The 20,395-nt window shown below is 31.6% G+C and overlaps 1 protein-coding gene across 1 annotated transcript; it reads right to left on the bottom strand.

Moving 5' to 3' along the window:
- Positions 1–70: 70 nt before the first annotated feature.
- On the bottom strand, positions 71–20,139 carry LOC130900605 (medium-chain acyl-CoA ligase ACSF2, mitochondrial-like). The gene is made up of 9 exons (XM_057811316.1): positions 19,993–20,139; positions 17,249–17,552; positions 7,209–7,429; positions 6,790–6,907; positions 5,805–6,049; positions 3,725–3,890; positions 1,621–1,877; positions 1,386–1,527; positions 71–305 (listed from the first exon to the last, which is right to left on the bottom strand). The coding sequence occupies exons 1-9, from the start codon at positions 20,034–20,036 to the stop codon at positions 72–74; spliced, it is 1,731 nt and encodes a 576-aa protein (XP_057667299.1). The 5' UTR covers positions 20,037–20,139; the 3' UTR covers position 71.
- Between the last annotated feature and the right edge of the window lie 256 nt (positions 20,140–20,395).

The following is a 20,395-nucleotide window of genomic DNA, read 5'->3' as shown; positions in this document are numbered from 1 at the left end:
CATCCCTTAATTCCATCTTATTTCTTATTTGAAATATTGGGGAGTATTTTGTGGAATAGAAATTCTGAAGTCTATGGTACAACTTTATTTTTCATAAATACAACAACGATTTTATATTTCTGAACTTTCCCTGAAGTTGTTGTAGGAAAATGATTGACTATTTTCACTTTACTAGGAATTTTAAAATTTGACAGTTTTCCCTTGGAAAATTCGAATATATCCGATGTTGTAATTGTTCGATTATTTTTTGTTTTTATAAATGCACATACTTCTTCTCCTAGCCTTTCATGGGGCACACCCACAACCTAAAACATTGTTTCGATAAGAATAATGCGAATAGTGGACTGGGGACCGCGGGGGACTCAACTATATTTAACCATTAGATTTGATCTTAACATTTCTTGATAGGTTTTTGGAAATGTGGCGGTAGGAGATCTATTGAAACTAGTAATATTTTTTATGAGGAAAAGTTTTGGTACCTCTGGCTTAGGATATCAAAAACAAAGTTGTAGGACTGTAATTTTTTATTGGGACAAAAAATTATTTTCTTAATCTACTTTTGGCTGAAAATGGTTTTTACAACTTAATTTTGAACAAAACATGAGTTTTTTAGAATTTCCTTTTTTTAAAAAACAACTTCCTCAATTTTTGTTGCAGTTTTCCAAATCCAATTTAGTCGAAAATTCGTTTCATTACTTTAACTTTGGACGATAATTGTTCAATGTCGATTATTACTTTAACTTTGGACGATAATTGTTCAATGTCGGACACAAATTTGGTAATTTATGGTCTCATTTTGTCCATCAAAAAATAATCAAAATGCAAAAAAATATTACAAAAGTTAATTTTTGGATTCTCTATAGAAAATTTCTTTCTCAAAATTTTTAATAATGCGTAAAAATTGTTTAATTTATGATATTCAATTGTTTTTTTTTCCAAAATTTTTTGATTTTATATGCATTTTCTGGAAAAAAAGACATACTTCAAAAAAAAATTTTGAGTGCAGATGTCAGACATAAATTTGGTAATTTATGGTTTCATTTTGTCCATCAAAAATGATCAAAATGAAAAAAAAAATATTACAAAAGTTAATTTTTAATATATTTAATACAATCAATCGGAAGGATTGGTTGAAGAGGAGCAATAGAATCTCCTCTAGATTTCTTGCTATCGAGGCATATAAAATTGATTGAAGAGAAGAATGACAGCTGAGTGTATCAATATTACAGAAAAGAAAAAGAAAATAATTGCTACCATTTAGAAAATTTGATAAGTTACTTTTGATTCATTTTTTATAAATAAAGGACTGAACTTCAAAATAACGCGACACTTTGGCTTAAAGAACAATAGACTATAAAAAAATATTGTCATATTTAAATTATTACCTGTACTTCTAATATGTCTGGATGTGTTATTAAGAAATCTTCTATTTCTTTAGGATAAATATTTTCCCCACCTCTGATGATCATATCCTTGATTCTTCCCACAATATTAGCATATCCATCTTTTGTTAATATCACCTGGTCTCTGTTTCCAAACAATTTTATAAATAAGATAAATTTAAAAAACAAAAGAAAATATGAAAGAATTTATACTTTTATAAAAATACAAGATACTTACCCGGTTCGTAACCATTGGTTTTCATCAATAATTTCATTAGTTTTCTTCTCATCTCCATAGTAACCTAGCATCGTCGAATAACCTCTTATACATAACTCACCAGCAACTCCAACTGGTACAAGATAACCGTCACTATTTATTACTTTTGCTTCTATATGTTCTTGCAATTTTCCTACCGTGTTAATAGATCGTTCACGATTATCGTTTTCTGTCGAAGAAAATACTGCCGCAGTAGTTTCTGTTAAACCATATATAGACTGTAACATGAAAAGTCAATTTGAAAACGTACTCTCCATATTTTGGCCTCTATATAAAATATCTAAAAATCTAGTGTGATAACTTATCTTATCATATTCTTCTTTTATCTTATCCTATTCCTATCCTTTTAGTATGCCCCAATCACTCTTTCAGGTTTTATGAAACTTGTTACTGATGGGTATTCTGCACTCCAATTCAGTTCTGCCTCTCTAATATCTCCCGACACTGCATCCAACCATTTTTCTTTGGACTCCTCCTTCTTCTCCTTCAATGACCTTTTTTGCATATCTATTTTCGTTTAATATGCTCGAATCCTTTCACACTTTGAAATTTTATGAAACTTGTTACTGATGGAAATTTTATACTCCAATTTGGTTGTACATCTCTAAAATCACCCAACACCGCATCCAATAATGCTTTCTTTGGCTCCGCTCGTCTTCTTTCATCTCATTCCCCTTCTCCAATGACCATTTTTGCATATATATTTTCCGGTATCCTTTTAGAATGCCTCAGTCGTTTCACTTTTTGAGTTTTCATAAAAGTTGTTACTGATGGGTATTCTGCACTCCAATTCAGTTCTGCATCTTTAATATCTCCCGACATTGCCTCCAACCATTTTTTCTTTGGATTCCCCCTTCTTCTATCTTCTTCCCCTTCTTCAATGACCCTTTTTGCATATCTATTTTCAGGACTGAATCCTTTCACTCTTTGAGCTTTTATGGAACCCGTTACTGATGGGTATTCATAAATATTCTTCAGTTCATGGTTCATTTCTCCCCAAAGGTCTCTATTTGTATTTTTCCAAAGATTTTCCTCGACTCCTTCCTTTCCCTTACAACCATTCTTGCTTTTCCGTCTTGGTTCTCTCCTTATGTTACCGCTGATCGTATTATTCTTTATATTCCAATTTTAGCTGCTCTAGATAATTCCTGTGATCTTATTAACTTTCTTAATTATTCTACAACTCTATGTCCTTTCACCTTTTTCTGTTTATTGCAGTCCTTTCTTTGTTTCTATTGGTCGGTGTTAGTATCAGAACTAAAAGCATAGTGACTGAATTCTTTTAAGCCACGACTTTCAATTTTCATTATGATAAAAAATAACTTTTTTGAATATGATTTTGTCTTATCGTTTCTCCAATTTCTATTTTCCACAAATCATGAATTTTCCAAAGACACATTGAATATGCACAAAATTTTTCCAAATTTACTTCACTACCTATTTTCCCCTACAGCAAAATTTGTTTTTTCCGCCTTGGTTCAATCCATAGATCAACCACATTCCTATGTTACTGTTGATCATATAATTCTTCTTTAATTTTCAATTTTGGCTGTTCTAGTTATTATTAACTTTCTTAATGATTCCACAGCTCTACTTCATTTCACCTTTTTCTGTTTATTGCAGTCATTTCTTCGTTTTTATTTGTCAGTGTTAGTATCAGATCCAAGTCCAAGCACATATACAATATTTATGTATATTGTACCAGATTTTTATCAGTTTCATTACATTAAAACTTACACTAACGGCTTCTAAACTTAATTTTGATCAGTCAATAAATGACCAATCTTATGCTCATCATCTATCTTATCTATCAGACTATCAATATCAGAATAATCGGTTCAATAAAAATCTGGCTCTCAGATTAGATCATTGAATTTTGATGGACCAATCAATTAAGACGTTTTTGAGATACTGAGAACAAAGTTTCCTTCTTATATTTATCTGGATGGTTTTATAATGTCATGCAAATAGCATTGAAGCCATAAGAAACGAATTGAAACAACTAGTTTTGACTTTGAATAGATTGAGACGTGAAAACTATTAATTATATTATTATTAACATTACCTTCACTTTCGTTACTTTTAAAACTTCTAACAGATCTTCAAAGATTTTTGGTGAACATGGCGCTCCACCGGAAACTGCTATTTCGAGGTGCAGTTTTTCGTTTCTTTTTCGTTGTTGATTAATTAGATCTACGTACATTGTTGGTGTTCCATAAACAACAGTACACCTAAAAATAATTTTTTCATCTTTAACAATTAATAGGAATGTTTAACATTGAATATTTATGAAATCGAACAAATCCGGTTTATAAAACATTTTTTATAGGATTCCCGTACCTCTAGTTCCCAATAATTTTTCTTTTGCGTTGCTAGCTCCAAATTTTTACTTTAGAATCTTAGGGCCCCTGAAGAAATTGAAATTTTTATAGTTTATTGCTGGAAAGAAAAGTTGAAGATTCAAACTACAAATTTGGGTTGTTTTTGAGAATTTAGTTATTTGATTTTTTGAATTTGTGATAAGTAGGCTGAACTAATGCATTTTTAATAATGACAAAAAGAAATTGCTTATTGAAGAGTCTTTTAGAGCTATTTGAAAACCTCGAAGTGGACTGGACACAGATAGATGTTACAAATTTACTACATGTGTCCAAAAGTGTCGTTTTGTTGATGGTCAATCGGTTTCAAGAACCTGCAAACGGAAACGAAAGACAAAGAACTGGAAAATCTAGAATAACAACCGTCATTGATGATCGTTTCATCGGATTCGGGGCTTTCAGAATCTTCAGAATACCATTTAGAACATTTATATCTATCTAACTACTAGCTGACCCAGTAAACGTTGTTCTGCCATATAAATTATACCTACGAAATATTTTTCTAGTTCAATAAAAATAACTAACTTATTATAAGTGTATAGGGATGTACTTATAATCGAATCGATGTATAGTAGTTGTATTCTTTTTTAAAGTAACGAATATATTTCATATTAAACACGTACACGTTTCTGTTTTGATTTAAAACTATTTGCAAAAAATGTTAAGTACAATATGTACAGGTACGATATTGGCCGTTGTTATTAGGACCTCACAAAACGTGTTTATTTACATGAGAGTAAAAACTGACTTTTCAATTATTAATAAATAATTAATGTACTGGAACTTAATGATAAATTTACGATGAGAGTGAAATTAACATAAGAGTTGAACAGAAAAATCAAAATGATACGTATAACAGTCACTGCTACGATCGACACAAAAAGGAAATTGAAATTTTAAATAAGAATTTATCCTACTATAATTATAATATTGGATTGCCATCTTGCAATTCTATTACGGATCTGTTGATAAAATAAAAAAAAAGTAAAAATCGCGATGAAAAAATAGGGGTTGAATGTAGAGGGTTGAAAATTTAGGGTTGTATGTATTTTTCAATGCTGTATCATATAAAAATAGTAATAAAATAGGGCTGGACTACTCTTAACATTTATGGGGATGAAAAATAGATGTTGTACGATTATCAGACCTACCCGATATGCAAACAAAATTTCATGAGTTCAATTACAAACACCGCGACACGAGAATTTTATATATTAGAAGATTAAGTAAGGGAATTCTTCAGTTATGTAGAACATCTGACAAGTAGTTATTATCTACGATATTCTTTTGTAAAATTTAAAGCTGTTTTACCCCAATAAAGACTTTTTTATAAACCTGTCGTTTTACTTGAATCCACAACAGTGTTTCACTTTATTACGTTCAACCCTTTTCTCTCTTTCACTTTTAGAACACCGCCAAAAATGATAAAGTCCAATATGAGCAGGATTTTTTTTTATTGCTTAGGCTTAGACCATAGTCTATTTTTATGTATGAGAGAGTAATAAAATTATGAAGCATTGACATTTCAAAACATTTTTCTATTGTTATGTACAGCTTACGGTTATAAAAAAAAGAGAACTTGTATTACCGTAGGTACATTTATGAAAACATTAGGAAATATTTAGATTATTAGACTAAATTTTTCATTAGAAATTAGGTTTTATAACTCTTTATATACGTATATTCATCGATCTGCTGAACGCTAATAAAATTGCTGTGTGTGGTATTTGTATACGCTATAAATTAACTAATGAATGATCTACTTACTTTTCTTTAGTAATTGCTGTTAAATTTTTTTCTGGATCGTACCCATCTGAAGGTAAAACTATAGTAGAACCGTGATTGATAGATGAGCAGACAGTGGCTACTGTTCCAAACACGTGAAAAAGAGGATTCTGAAGACAAATTGTATGATGTTTCTTATTTAATTCAATCCTCTTTCCAGTATAATATCCGTTATTTACTACGTTGAAATGAGTTTGACATGGTGCTTTAGGATTATCAGTTGTCCCCTGTGAAAATTTTAGAATTATAGCGAAATATTTTCGTCCTCTATCTACTGTCAGAAAACTTAGGTTGACAAGAAGCTTCAAATAACCAACCACTACACCAACAATCAAAATTACACTGTCTGACGCGCGTTTCGATAACCAAGCTAGTTAATAATTTTTCACAGGACAATATTTACAAATTTTGTCTAGAAATCGTATGTTTTTATTACATTCATTTTTCTAGTTCTATGCCGCCTAAAAAATAGGTCGCAATCTCTAATTGCAATTGATTTCCAATGTGTTGGGATTAACGAGGATCCAGTTTGAATACACTCTTCTTGGTTTCTTGTTAATAACGCCATATAAAGTCTTAGCTAATCATTATTCTAGCGTCCGAAGTAAAAAAATCGATTCTGATTTGCATCAGTTATACGCAAACGACCATTCGTCATCAGTCAAGCTGATACTACCACGTTTGAATTAAGTTGTACAAAATTTTACGCTTTTAAATGATGGTGCCTACGTAAATTCCTTATGAATTGTGTAAGCGTATTGCCTTTCAGAAACCAATTTATAATTACAGCCTGATAATCAATGTTTCCAATTTTCAGAAAAATCCCTACAACAATTGGCAACAGAAACTATACGTCCAAAATGGCCGAAATTTTAGTTAGCGATTATATTGATAAGTGCTGATACAGGTTGAGGTTTAAAACCTTACAGACAACCCTCGTAGTTAAAATTGAAATCTATATACTTACTGAGGTAAATTGAATATTACAAACATTGTCGCATTCTATTTTATCCTGATTTTTATTTATGTAACTAATGCTACATTCATCTGCCATATTTAGTACATCACTGTACCTAAAGGTCCCCCTAGAATAACAGAAAAATTATATAGAATATTTATAGACGAAATATGTTTTGGTAGATAAAATCCTTTTAGTTATAAATTATATTTCAATTAGATTTTTAATCTCATAAAGGTTACATTTGAAGATCAAACAACAAATAATTGTTTTAAGAGGATTTCTTGTCTTTTCTCTGTCCTATACATGATATTCTAGAGGTTTACGCCAATAGAAAAGGTGTCAAAATTGAATTTTACTAATTATATCTATTATCAAATATTCACTGCTCTACGATTGAAGCTGTTAATGTTAATTTACTTACTAACATTTTTTGTTCCTCCGTCATAACTATAATATTCCTTAAACTCGGCACTTTTTCACAATATATTTTCCTTGGATTACTATTTATAATTTCGGGAGAAAATTTTGTTAATATGTCATAAAAGTTTTGCTTCCTAAAAATATCTCCGCATATTAAACCTCTCATGCCTACTTTTCTAATCAGGAGTTCTACTTCAAATCCTTGGTAATAAGGATTCATTGGAACCTAAAAATGAGCCATTTATCAGACCTTTTAAAAACTAAAGTATAACACATTCGAAATTAAATCAGTCTCTAAAATATTTATACTTCCTATCACCATCTGCTGACTAGCGGAAGGGTGGTGGAGCTACCCTGGTTCCCTAGATATAGAGAACTCAGAGGGACTGAAATTTCCTACGAGTTGTGCTTGATTGGAGCCATTAAACACTGACATGTCTTGAACTAAGTTGTAAATCCATTTCTTGTAAATTAAGAAAAATATTAAGATGTGAAAAATGGGGAAAATAAAGAGGCGTGACTTTAATTATATGACTGCAAGTAAGCCGAAACATTCATAGAGGAGAAAAGTCTTTTAGGAGGAAATACTGTAGTTAAGTAGAGAGCAAAAAAAGACTCTAATACGCCTAATCACAGAATACACCGAGGTCGCTGGCCCAGAAGAGGAAAATACGTTACACATCCTTTACAACTGTCAATCTCTTAACGACACTCCTCCTTCTACCTTTCTAAGTGTCGTTGATCAACACAAGTAAGGAAATAATGAGATTTTGCTTAGTAGAAGAGCCTTGCTTGGAAGCCAAAGACGCTCGGAAGTTTTTGAAATTTTGAAGGTCCTCCAATTGTGTATGGAGAGTACGATCTTCCTAATATTAACTATTACAATCACCCAGTTAATAAAAATATTTACCTATGAATAGAATAATTGTTTCTATTTCTTGACTATTCATTTCTTCACAAAAAGAAAAAAATATCAAAATATTACGTATTATTAAGTAGTATATCTAATATCAATTGCAGATTATAAAAACCTTTGCCGACTATTTTGTTTGATCTACCATAGGCGTAGATACAGTAAAAGCTCTTTATTCGCGGGGTATATGTTCCAAAAATATGCCTCGAATACAGAAACCGTGAATACGTAATGATAATTTGTATGGGATTATGGGGGATACGTTCCTAGGTGACAAAATAAATAAATAAATACATAAAAATCAAAGAATTAAATGTTACGTTTCCAGTGCTTATTGAAGCATCTTCTTCAATAGGCTGTGTATTTAACATTTCCTCCAAGTCGGTTTCAGTCAAATCTTCATCTTACGATTCAAGCAATTCCTGAATGTCACTTGATTCTATCTGTTTTTAAGATCTATTTTACTTTTTTATTAGTCCCTTTGACGCCATTTACAAAGGATATTGGATTGGATACCTATTGGAATCCTTTTATTATTATGTATGTATTATTAGATCCGCGAATAAAGAAATTTTTAGCCGCGAATATAGGAATTGGGTTACATTTTTTTACTCCGCGAATAGTGAAAACGCGAATGAAGAAAGCGCGAATAAGGAACTTTTACTGTACTTCATTTCATAAATTTATTGTTTATATAAAAAATGTAAAATATCTTTTGTGTTTGAAACCACATGCTGACAAAACTTGACACAATGTTTCTAAACTGGTATAATTGTATTCTGGATTATTTGCTACATTTTGCTGTATTACTTCAAATGTCGCAGCCCTTTTCTCCTTGTATAAACTATACATTGTCCTACGTATAAAATCTTTTCTTTGCATGTTTTTCGGTTCTGTGAATGATCTACAGCAACCCCTTTCGTGAATACTCGATAAATGGAAAATTTATTCACTCTACTACTACTTACTCTAATTCAGAAATTCTTATTATGATTGCATTATAAGATTGCTGAATATTTTCCTTTTTTAAACATTCGAATATATTATTTATACCTGTCTTTATTCTCACTACACTTTGCAATTTCATTTTCGTCATTCGCCCAGAGTCAAAAGAACGCCGTATTTCTATTTATTTAAATATAAATAAATCTCATAAAGTCCCGCCACTGCTTATCGCAGACTAACAGGAATGTTTCAAAGAAATTGTGTACATACGCCTTCTGACAACTTCGGCCAATAGAAATGTTTTTATGTTTGATTCGATGTTTTCATTGGTAAACAGCGGAGGTGATGAGTGCACGTGGACTGACGGTTTGTTAGATGCTAGAATTTTATACGGGAGTTATGGCACTCATTTCCAAGAACCCCATATAGAAGAAGCTGACGACACTATAAAATTTCGCTTATCATAACATACACATTATGTATAAATAAAAGAGACATGTTAATTAGTTAGTCAGTCAGTTGTCATATAAGAAAACGTAAATTTTATTGTCGGGAATATTTTAAGTGTAAAGTGATAAATAAAGTTTTTTAAAAATTGATTTTCCACCTTCGGTGATTTATTTGGCGCAGTCAGTAGGATTTTTCGGGTCGAACATATCGTAAGTGCGATTTCGTTTTAACGATTTACCGAAATAAATCGAACACTTAGCTACATTTGCTGAATTATTGTAGAGGATTTTTGTGCAGTGAGTTACCATATCTTTGGTCTCTTCCATCCACTGAGGATCTGTTCAAGCCGCTACCAACTATTCAACGAGATCTGGGACCCATATTGCCCAAAATCTGCGAGAATCCTGTCGTGAGTTCTCATAGCTAATAAGGCATGTTTAAAATCATCCTTTATGTTCTGTAAGTACAATTTATGAATTCTGAAGTAACTATTAACGAACTAACTCGAGCATTGAATAATTTATTATTAGAAACCACTACTGACTCTAACCCGACAAATTCAAGTAGTACAGTAAATAATCAAATAGATATGGCGGTACAATCTTTCAAATGGGAATATTCAAATTGTATTCCTGATTTTGACGGAAATCCAAATGACTTGAATAGATTTATTTCTGTTAGCGAATCACTCATAAGCAATTTCATTGAGAGAACTAATCCTAATAATTTCCAAAATGTTTATTTGTTGAATTCAATAATAGCAAAAATAAAGGGTAAAGTTAAGACAGTTTAATATCCAAACATGTAATACTTGGAACGAATTGAAAGATGTCTTGATGAGAAATTTCTCGGATCAGCGAGATGAAGTATGTCTCAATAGGGATCTTGAAAGGTTAAGACAAAGTTCTAATGAAAGCCCACAATCATTTTACGGTAAGTGCTTACACATTTTGAACTTACTTTGCAGTTATGTAAACTTACACGAATCTACAGAAGAAGGTAAATATTTAAAACGACAGTTATACCAAAATTTAACCTTGAAAACTTTTCTTTCTGGACTAAAAGAACCTATCAGGACTACAATACGTTGTATGAAACCAACCTCGTTAAGCGAAGCAATACAATTCGTTTTACAAGAGGAAAACGTGCACTATTTACAAAATCCATCGAGAAATAATCATAGAACACAACCTTTTAAAAATAACTCGAGACCAATATATGATTTCAAACCTAATTATCAATCACCTATCCAAAATCAGAATCGAAATTTTAATTCGCTCAGTTCCAGTTCACAAACATTCAATTCTCAAACTCCGAATAATTTGTTCACAAGACAGCACAACTTTCCTTCACAACCAATCCCAATAAATCCAAGAACTACATATCAAAATTTTCCTAGAGCGTCGCAAGTTTTCAACAGGCCCAATCAAAATGTAAACGTCTTCAGGCCAAATCAGAACGCAAACTTTCCTAAGCCAACACCCATGTCCATTAGCACACGAGCTACCGCTTCAAATACTCAAAATCAACCAATATATAAAAGGCCGCCGCCATCTATAAACAATTTTAGACAATCTAAAAGGCCGAACTATACTTCTGAAGAATTATATAACGTCGATATTCAAGAAAACTATGATCCCGAAAATTGGGAATATTTGAATAATAATTATGATGATTCTGATCATACTACTGATCAACTCTACCTAAATAATTCTAATTCTAATAATGACGATAGAGTAGATAGAAACGAACATTTTCGTTAAGTGCCTCGGAAAATTCGCCTGTAAATAACAATCCTATCATAATACCTTTTAATAACGTCAAATCAAGTGAATTACCTTATATCATTTTACCTGAATATAATCTAAAATTTCTCGTAGATACCGGATCAAGTCGATCATTTATAAATCCCGACTTGGCTTTTAAATACTATTCTAGCGAAATTAAAAATGACCCTTTCGTAGTAACAACAATATTCCAAAAGTCCATAAATATCGAGCCGACATTCCGGCCTCAAACATATTTAAACTCCCGAGTCCAACAAAATTAAAATTTTATCTTTTCAAATTTGGTAATGTTTTTGATGGACTTATAGGATTAGACAATTTAAAGATATTACAAGCAAAACTAAATTTCCAAGAAGGATTTCTTATCACTCCTTCTAGTAAAATAAAACTACATTATCACGAAGTTAACGTTGACCTTAATCTCGTAACTGTATCCCCTAGAACACAACAAGTTGTTAAAATAAAAACAAGTGTCACTCATGGAGATATTATTGTACCTTATCAAATTTTTTATAACTGTGAAATTCCACAACAATATTAAATAAATCTGACAGTACCGTATCATTAGATTTTTCAGAACCATTTCAAGTAGAAAGCTTTGACGAAAACGAATTACAAAACGTTGACCTAAATAATATTGACTCACACAATACACGATTAGACCTTAACAAAATTAGAACGGATCACATGAACGAAGAAGAGAAAAAAAAATATTAAATCTTTGTCAAGAATATAGCGATATATTCTATAAAGAGGGCGAACCACTATCGTTTACAATTAAAATTAAACATAACATACGAACAACAGACGAAATACCTAAATATTCAAAAACTTACCAGTACCCTTTCATACATAAGCAAGAAGTTGCTAATCAAATTCAAAAGATGCTAAATTCTAATATTATAACGCCTTCAAATTCACCCTGGTCTTCCGCTATATGGGTCGTAAGCAAAAAATTAGATGCCAGTAATCAACAAAAATGGAGGGTAGTCATCGACTATAGAAAATTAAACGAGAAGACTATAGAGGATCGATACCCACTACCAAATATTACAGAACTACTTAGTAAATTGGGCAATTGTCAATACTTTTCTACAATTGATCTAGTTAGTGGGTTCCATCAAATAGAGATGGAAGAAAAGGACATTGAAAAAACAGCATTCAACACCGAAAATGGCCATTGGGAGTTTCTGCGCATGCCTTTCGGATTGAAAAATGCGCCAGCAACGTTCCAACGTGTTGCCGATAATATATTAAGAGGTATACAAAACGAGATGTGCCTTGTATACCTAGACGACATTATTGTGTATTCAACCTCCTTACAAGAACATTTAGAACGCTTAAAAACCGTTTTCTAAAGACTCAGAGAAGCAAACTTTAAAGTTCAGCTGGATAAATCGGAGAAAGAAGTCGCTTATCTAGGCCACGTGGTTACGCCAGTTGGAGTTAAGCCGAACCCTGAAAAAATTCAAGCAATACTTGACTATCCAATTCCTAAAACACCCAAGCAACTCAAAGGATTTTTAGGATTACTTGGATACTACAGACGTTTTATAAAAGATTTTGCACGACTAACGAAACCTTTCACGAAATGTTTAAAAAAAGGTGCAAAAATTGAACTTAACAACGAATACTTGACATGTTTTGAGACTTGTAAAACTCTTTTGACTAACGAACCAATATTACAATATCCAGACTTCAATAAAACATTTAATCTTACTACCGATGCTTCTAATGTAGCACTAGGTGCTATCTTATCACAAGGTCCTATCGGACAAGATCTCCCTATAGCATATGCTTCAAGAACACTCAATGACTCAGAACAAAAGTACTCTACAATCGAGAAGGAGCTACTTGCTATTGTTTGGGCAACAAAATACTTTCGTCCATATTTATATGGCCGTCAGTTCAATATAATAACAGATCATAAACCTCTCGTGTGGTTAAACTCTTTAAAAGAACCAAATTACTTCGTTGGAGAATTAAATTAGAAGAATTTGACTATAAAATTTTCTATAGAAAAGGAAAATCAAATAATGTAGATGGTTTATCGCGAATAGAACTCCATACTAAAGATACCAATTCATTTTGGAACGATAAGACATTTTGGAAAGATGTCGATGAAATTTTAAGCGAAACTTCAAATTATTACAATAACCCTAGTACGTCAAAACAAACGAATCAAACCTTAAATACCCCTTCACCAATTACCAAGAAACTAATAAACGACACCATGATCGACAATACCATACAAGACAATGACGATTTCTCAATGATAGTCAACATTGAAGAAACAATTGCAGAAGACGACATTCAGGAAAACTCTAGTGACCAACAAGATAAAGATGTAACTGATAGCGGAGATACAATACATTCGAATTATGATGAGAATCCAATTATAGGCATACCGTCGATTGAATGTGCTGTTAATTATGGCAAAAATCAAATATTCCTTAAATCAGTTTTACATTCACCCGCAAAAATAAAAAGAATCGTTTTATTCGGCAATAAATAACGGTTCCTAGTTCAGCTATCTAAAAATAATTTTGAAAATGATGTAATAAATCTTATTAAAGAATATATAATTCCAAATGTTCAATATCATCTATACTTCGAAGATCCTAGCCTTTACGAACCATTTTCAGCTTGCTTACAAAAATATTTGAAGTCATCATCTATAAAACTAAAAAGATGTACCATAAAATTGCTAGATGTCACAAACAAGGACGATATCAAAGAAATAATAAAAAATTATCATGAAAGTAAATCAAACCACCGCGGAATTAATGAAACCCTTCAAAGAATCAAAGAAAGGTATTATTGGCCGGAAATGAATAAATCTATTCAAACATTTATTAACGAGTGTGAAATATGCCAACAGTGCAAATATGATAGGTATCCTGTAAATTTAAAAATGAATTTGACACCGACTGCGAATAAACCATTCGAAATCATCCACATAGATTCCTTCACTTTTGAAAACTCAAAATTTTTAACGATAGTTGATAGTTTTTCTAAATATGCCCAAGCATACCATTTAAATGCACTTTCTGGCACAGAAATAGCGAACAAATTGATAAAATACTGATAATGGCACAGAATTCAAAAATACAAGAATTACAGAATTACTAGGATTACATAAAATCAAAATTCATTTTTGTTCCCCTGATCACCCTCAATCGAACGGAATTATAGAACGATTTCATTCAACGATAATAGAGAATTTAAGACTGTTAAATTCAGAAGGATTTTCCAACACATCTATAGAAACTAAAATGACAAATGCTATACTAGCATATAATAATACATTACATTCGGCTACTAAATTGAAACCAATGGATATAATTAACGGACATATTACTGACAATGATCCATTCGATATCGCGATCGATAAACTTCTAATCAATGACTATGTTAATAAACATAAAGAACGTTCTAAATTATTGCATGCCAAAATCAATGCTGATTTATCTAATCAAGAAGACAATCGATTAGAAATAATAAATAAAAATCGAGAAGGTCCTGAAATATTTGTAGCAAACCAAAAGATTTTTATAAAAAAGAAAAAGAGACAGAAAAACGCAAACAAATTTCATAAGCCGGTTAGTATCAAATCAATAAATACCAATCGCAAAGTAGTCTCGACGGCAAAACACGGAAAAATTCACATGAGTAACATAAAACGGCCTTTAAAAAGAATATATTCATTTGACACGTAATTATCATTTCAGGTTACCCGGAATCCTCGGATTCAAAGAAATAATTACACTTAGAAACCTCCAAGATAACTCTGATCTACTACCCGTGAAACTTGGCACCCCAAGTCCCATAGTCACACAATTTCAAAATTTAAAAAATAAGCAAATACTAATTGAAATAACTAATCACAAACATTTCTTAAATTTTGCGGAAAGAAAAATAGAAACAAAATTAGCAGAATTACTACCTCACGAAAACAGAACCAAACGAGGGTTAATCAATGGACTCGGTTCAATTTTCAAAACTATTAGTGGAAACTTAGACTCTAATGACGGAGAACGTTACGACACCCTTATTAGACAACTTCAACAAAACCAAAATCAATTAAGTGATAAAATTAAAACTCAAAATTCCGTAGCAATATCTCTAATAGACAATTTTAATAAAAGTATTCAACAAATAAACCAAAATCAATTTATATTACAACGCAAATTGGAATCAATTGATTCATATATAGGGAATCAATCTAGCTTTGAGATAACTACCTTCATAAGAGACGTAATCTTCCAAATCTTGAATTTGTACGAAATATTAAATTCAATATTACAAGATATAGAAAATTCAGTATCTTTTGCAAAAGTTGGGATCATGCACCCAAGTATAATAAAACCTAGTGAATTGTTCAAACTTTTGGAAAAACTATACAGTAATGTCAATAAAGATCGAGTGCCTATAAAACTAAAGATAAACAATATCCCAATTTTTGAAAATTTAATAAAAGTCTCCTATTACATAAGAAACAACAAAATCACATATATTTTACATGTACCTGTAGCCTATGCTTTTGATTTCGAACTTTATCATTTGTATCCCATACCAATTCAGAGTGAGAGTCAGTTGAAGGTTATCATTCCTCAAAATAAATTTCTATTAAAAAATGAATTGTACTACAAACTCTTGGACAAACCATGCGTAAAATTAGCTAGACAAGAATATATGTGTCAAGAGATGAACCTACATCGAGTTGACTCCAGCAGTCCATGTGAAGTTCAACTTCTAAATCTCAAGACCACTTCCACCTGCCGACAGATGCTCCTAAGTAACTCTCAAATATTATCGAAAAGACTCGAAGAATCAAACCAGTGGATCGTCGTCCTTCCCAAGAACACAAACATCCATTAAACTGTCACCAACAAGAAGAAATCCTCAACTACATTGGTACCTACCTAGCCACTATCCCAGCATCCTGTCAAATTACCATAGATTCCGAAGTTATAATAAATAATGGCCCGATAGAAGCTGAAAGCCAACCCGTTTTTATCCCAAGATTGTACATACCCAATCATGAAAATGTCATTAACAAGATTCCTAATTTTAGCCTTCCAAAAATAGACCTAGATGACCTCAACACCCTCCGAGAAAGAATTTTCAGAAATACTCCAAATTTTAAGAATTATACACCTCCCTATATTCCAAGCACTTGGACGATAATAATTTATTGTCTCCTAATCTTTCTATGTTTATACTGGGCCCTTAAAATAATTCGACGCAAAAACCCAATCCAAGAAAATCAATCCGAAGATGTTCACCTTCCCAAGCTGCACCCTATGGAAGCTGAAACTTCAGGAGGGAGGAGTTATGGCACTCATTTCCAAGAACCCGATATAGAAGAAGCTGACGACACTATAAAATTTCGCTTATCATAACATACACATTATGTATAAATAAAAGAGACATGTTAATTAGTTAGTCAGTCAGTTGTCATATAAGAAAACGTAAATTTTATTGTCGGGAATATTTTAAGTGTAAAGTGATAAATAAAGTTTTTTAAAAATTGATTTTCCACCTTCGGTGATTTATTTCGGGGAATAAACATTGTTTTTCATTCCTTAATTTGGTATGATTACCGTGCGTTTTTATGAAATATTGATTGTACCTCGCATAACTATCTTCTGCAATTGATATTGGAAGAACTATATCAATCTCAAACAATAATTATGTTGCTGACTAATTTTATTTTTTGTATGTTATAAATGTTATTCTATAGGTTACAAGAGATATGTTTTGAAGAAATAAGGATAGAGGAAGATACCACAACGTTGGTGGTATGAGATAATTCAATTTAAAAGAGGTTAATGATGAATTGTAGATAATAGAGCAAACATTTAGAAGAGGTTTACATCCTGCGGTGGATCAACAAAGGCTAATGTTGCTGCTGATATAATAATGTTTTTATAAAATTAATACATACCGACACGTATCCTCCTCTAGCAAGAGCTATAAACGACACGTACCATTCTGTCAGATTGGGTGCCCACAAGCCGATGCGATCCCCTCTTTTAAATCCTAATTTGTGAAAACCAGCCGCTAATCTATCAGCTTCATCCAGTATATCTCGAAACGTTAATCTTTTGTTCTGGTGACAAGATATCACTGCGAGTCTATCACCATAGCGCTTACTGGTTAATTCTGACAACTGGCCTAATGTTAAACAACTAAGAGGCTCTTCTCCGACACAATGATAGTAGCTTTTTTTTGTGCTGAATTTTCGAATTCTGGAAAGATTTCTTAACATTCTTATTTTCATCGTAGAAGTATGCAGTTAAAGTCATCGAACTTTCGGCGCAATCAGTAAATTGTAATTTATAAAAGGAAGTTTATATAAAAAATACAACAAGGAACATATCAATAATTTAATTTATTTAATAATATTATTATTATAATAGTATTCGCTATTGATTGTCTCTCCCTTTTGGAGATAAACAATATTCCATGCGCATCCCAAAATACTGTAGCCGTAACCTTCCCAGCTGACTGTTCGGACATGGTTCACCGGCTGCAGTCCACTCAGATGATGATCGTTCTGATTTCGGAATGAAGTGATGAATCCATGTATCATCTATTGTCACATATTGATTTAAAAAATCTGATTTATTACGTGTAAACATGGTAAACCACTGCTCTGAATCATCAACATGTTGTTGTTTTTGATCGACTGTGAATAAACGCGGAACCCACTTTATGGTCAATGCTGCAGGCACCCACTTTGAAAAAGAAATTTCAATTTACGATTAGATATAACCAATTTGTGGACTTGATGTTGATGTTTTCTGGAGTAACCACATCAATCGGACGACCAGAACGTTCATCATCATCGTTTAAATTCAGCAAACCAGTAAAAAATGTTTTATTTTCGGTGGAGCAGAGTCCGGATAACACTTTTGAAGCCATTGCTGAGCTTGTACAGTATCATCAAGAAGCAATGATAAATTAACACATGATATTCTTTTGAATCCATTGTTTCACACATAGTCTTTTGAAAGCTGGTACTTCATAAACGTCATATGGATTTGACAATAACAGTGCCATCTGTGTGTCAGTCACACGACTTATTGAATGATATAATAATTGGCTTTAGAAATGAAAAATATTCATGAATAAAAGTTTCAATTGTGTAAGCACTTAATTTTGCAAAGACTCCATCGATAGTTGTGTTTACGTTTGTTGTAGTTTCTCCTGAAGAGACTGAATCGATGTTATGTTGCTTTCTAATTCGGTGGTTGTTGAGAGATCTTGATTGAAATCCCCACAAATTATGGCATCCTGATTTAACAAGTTTAAATTCAATTCAGTTTTTTCCTAATAATGCCCAAAATTTCTTTCGTTTTGGCACATCTACGATGTAGCTGTTAACTGCTAGTAATAACGCATTTTGTAAAGATTCGCTAAAATCCGAATTTTTTCCAAGGACACGAAAATATTGAGAATACATCGAAATCTGGTTTTCCATTCTTTATCTTACTTTTTAGTTCGTCTTTTCAATCTTCTCACTTTGATGTGAATTGTTGTTGATATGAACAGCTTATTTCGTTGAAGTTTCTAATGTAGCTTGTATCCTGGATCTGAATTCTGTTTATTACTAAGCCTGACTTAGAACTGGTAATATTCTCATTGAAAATCTTGATAAGCAGAAGTCGAGGTTGGAGGAACAAAAAATTAATGAATATGTTAAAAAAAGAGCATGTAAAATGTAAACTGTCTCGTAGAAAATTGAACAAGAGATATTTGTTGTTCAAGGTTACATTAAATAAGGAGCTGGGTTTCATGTATTCTTAAAATGTAAATGTATGGGACATGCAATCAAAAAGCATAAATTATGTTTTGTTTTCAATACTCTTATCATCTTTGTCATCAATATTATAAAGATTCAAAGTTACAATGGTAAAATTTAGAATAGTAAATTAGAATGGAAAAAAAGGATTAAGACAATTTTTAGGGTAAATACATACAAATACATCTACATACATACTAAATACAAAAAACTTACTGTTCGTACAAGGAACCCCATATTTTTCAGGTTATTTGCATTGGTCTGTTATACAAGTCTCTTCAACTAGGCTTTAATTTCTTAAATTTATATTTCTCTTTGTTGGAAATTAGATTGTTCAATGAAACGTATCAACGTATTAGTAAAAGGATAAAAAAATGTTTCAGTTTTCATTTTTATTTCAATAAATAGAAAAAAATGTATCCAGATCTTTGTAATACCTACTTTCAGCATGTTCTTTTCGATCATATTTCATCCATTTCTGTTTAGATATCTGTGACGATTTTATTTCTGTATATATCCGTAGATACAAAATATTTTGAGGTACTTCATTTCTGTTGTTTTCTTAGGTAATTTTTTTGCTTGAAAAGCTTTAGACAAACTTTTTGTGTTTATTATTTTAGTACTATTTTTTCTTCTCTTGATCAAATAATATATTTCTATTTATATATCTTGATTTTTATAGTTTCTACGTAAAAGATAAATAAATAAACACTGAATTCGTATCAAAATCAAAAGGTTCGAATTCTGAATCGTACACATTTCATAATACTTGACACCAATACACTCAACATTCGTAATAATGAAAATAAAATTGATAAAAATATCTCAAACTAAACCCTTAAAAAATCATTGAGAATCAATAATAAAAAGAATAATAAACTTACAAACGATATTCTCCACCTAAAGTCACTATTGAAAATCTAAACATTTCACTTAATTACCGAAAGCAATTTAAATAAGTACTAAATTGTTATCTGGCTCTGTATAATTCCGAACAACTGTAATTAAGAGTTCAAATTATACGACTTTACAAGGGCAAGATAAGAGGAATGAGATAGATAATATATATATATACACAGAGTGGAAATATGATAGAATATTTGACATGCTTTTTGAATCTCGGTTTGATTTGTTTAAATTTGAATTCAATTGAACAAATGCTTCGAAACCGCTTGATGTGGGGTTAGATACTGCGTAAAATCTAACCTCTTTCTTTTGTGTGACCGCTTGACTTGGAGCAGGACAATCTTCAAAAAATTGTATGCAGTGAAAAGTTAAATATTGTAT

Source organism: Diorhabda carinulata, chromosome X (assembly GCF_026250575.1).
Source record: "Diorhabda carinulata isolate Delta chromosome X, icDioCari1.1, whole genome shotgun sequence".
Classification (NCBI taxonomy): domain Eukaryota; kingdom Metazoa; phylum Arthropoda; class Insecta; order Coleoptera; family Chrysomelidae; genus Diorhabda; species Diorhabda carinulata.
The sequence above is the reverse complement of the archived record's forward strand: the minus strand, read 5'-3'. Positions and strand labels throughout refer to the sequence as shown.

Bases quoted from the DNA above. Each gene is read 5' to 3' on its own strand.
- LOC130900605 (XM_057811316.1), bottom strand. From the start codon at position 20,036: ATGTTTAGATTTTCAATAGTGACTTTAGGTGGAGAATATCGTTT. The intron at 17,553-19,992 runs GTAAGTTTATTA...AAATCTTTCCAG, and splicing joins TTAGGTGGAGAATATCGTTT to AATTCGAAAATTCAGCACAA. The intron at 3,891-5,804 runs GTAAGTAGATCA...AATTATTTTTAG, and splicing joins ACAGCAATTACTAAAGAAAA to GTGTACTGTTGTTTATGGAA.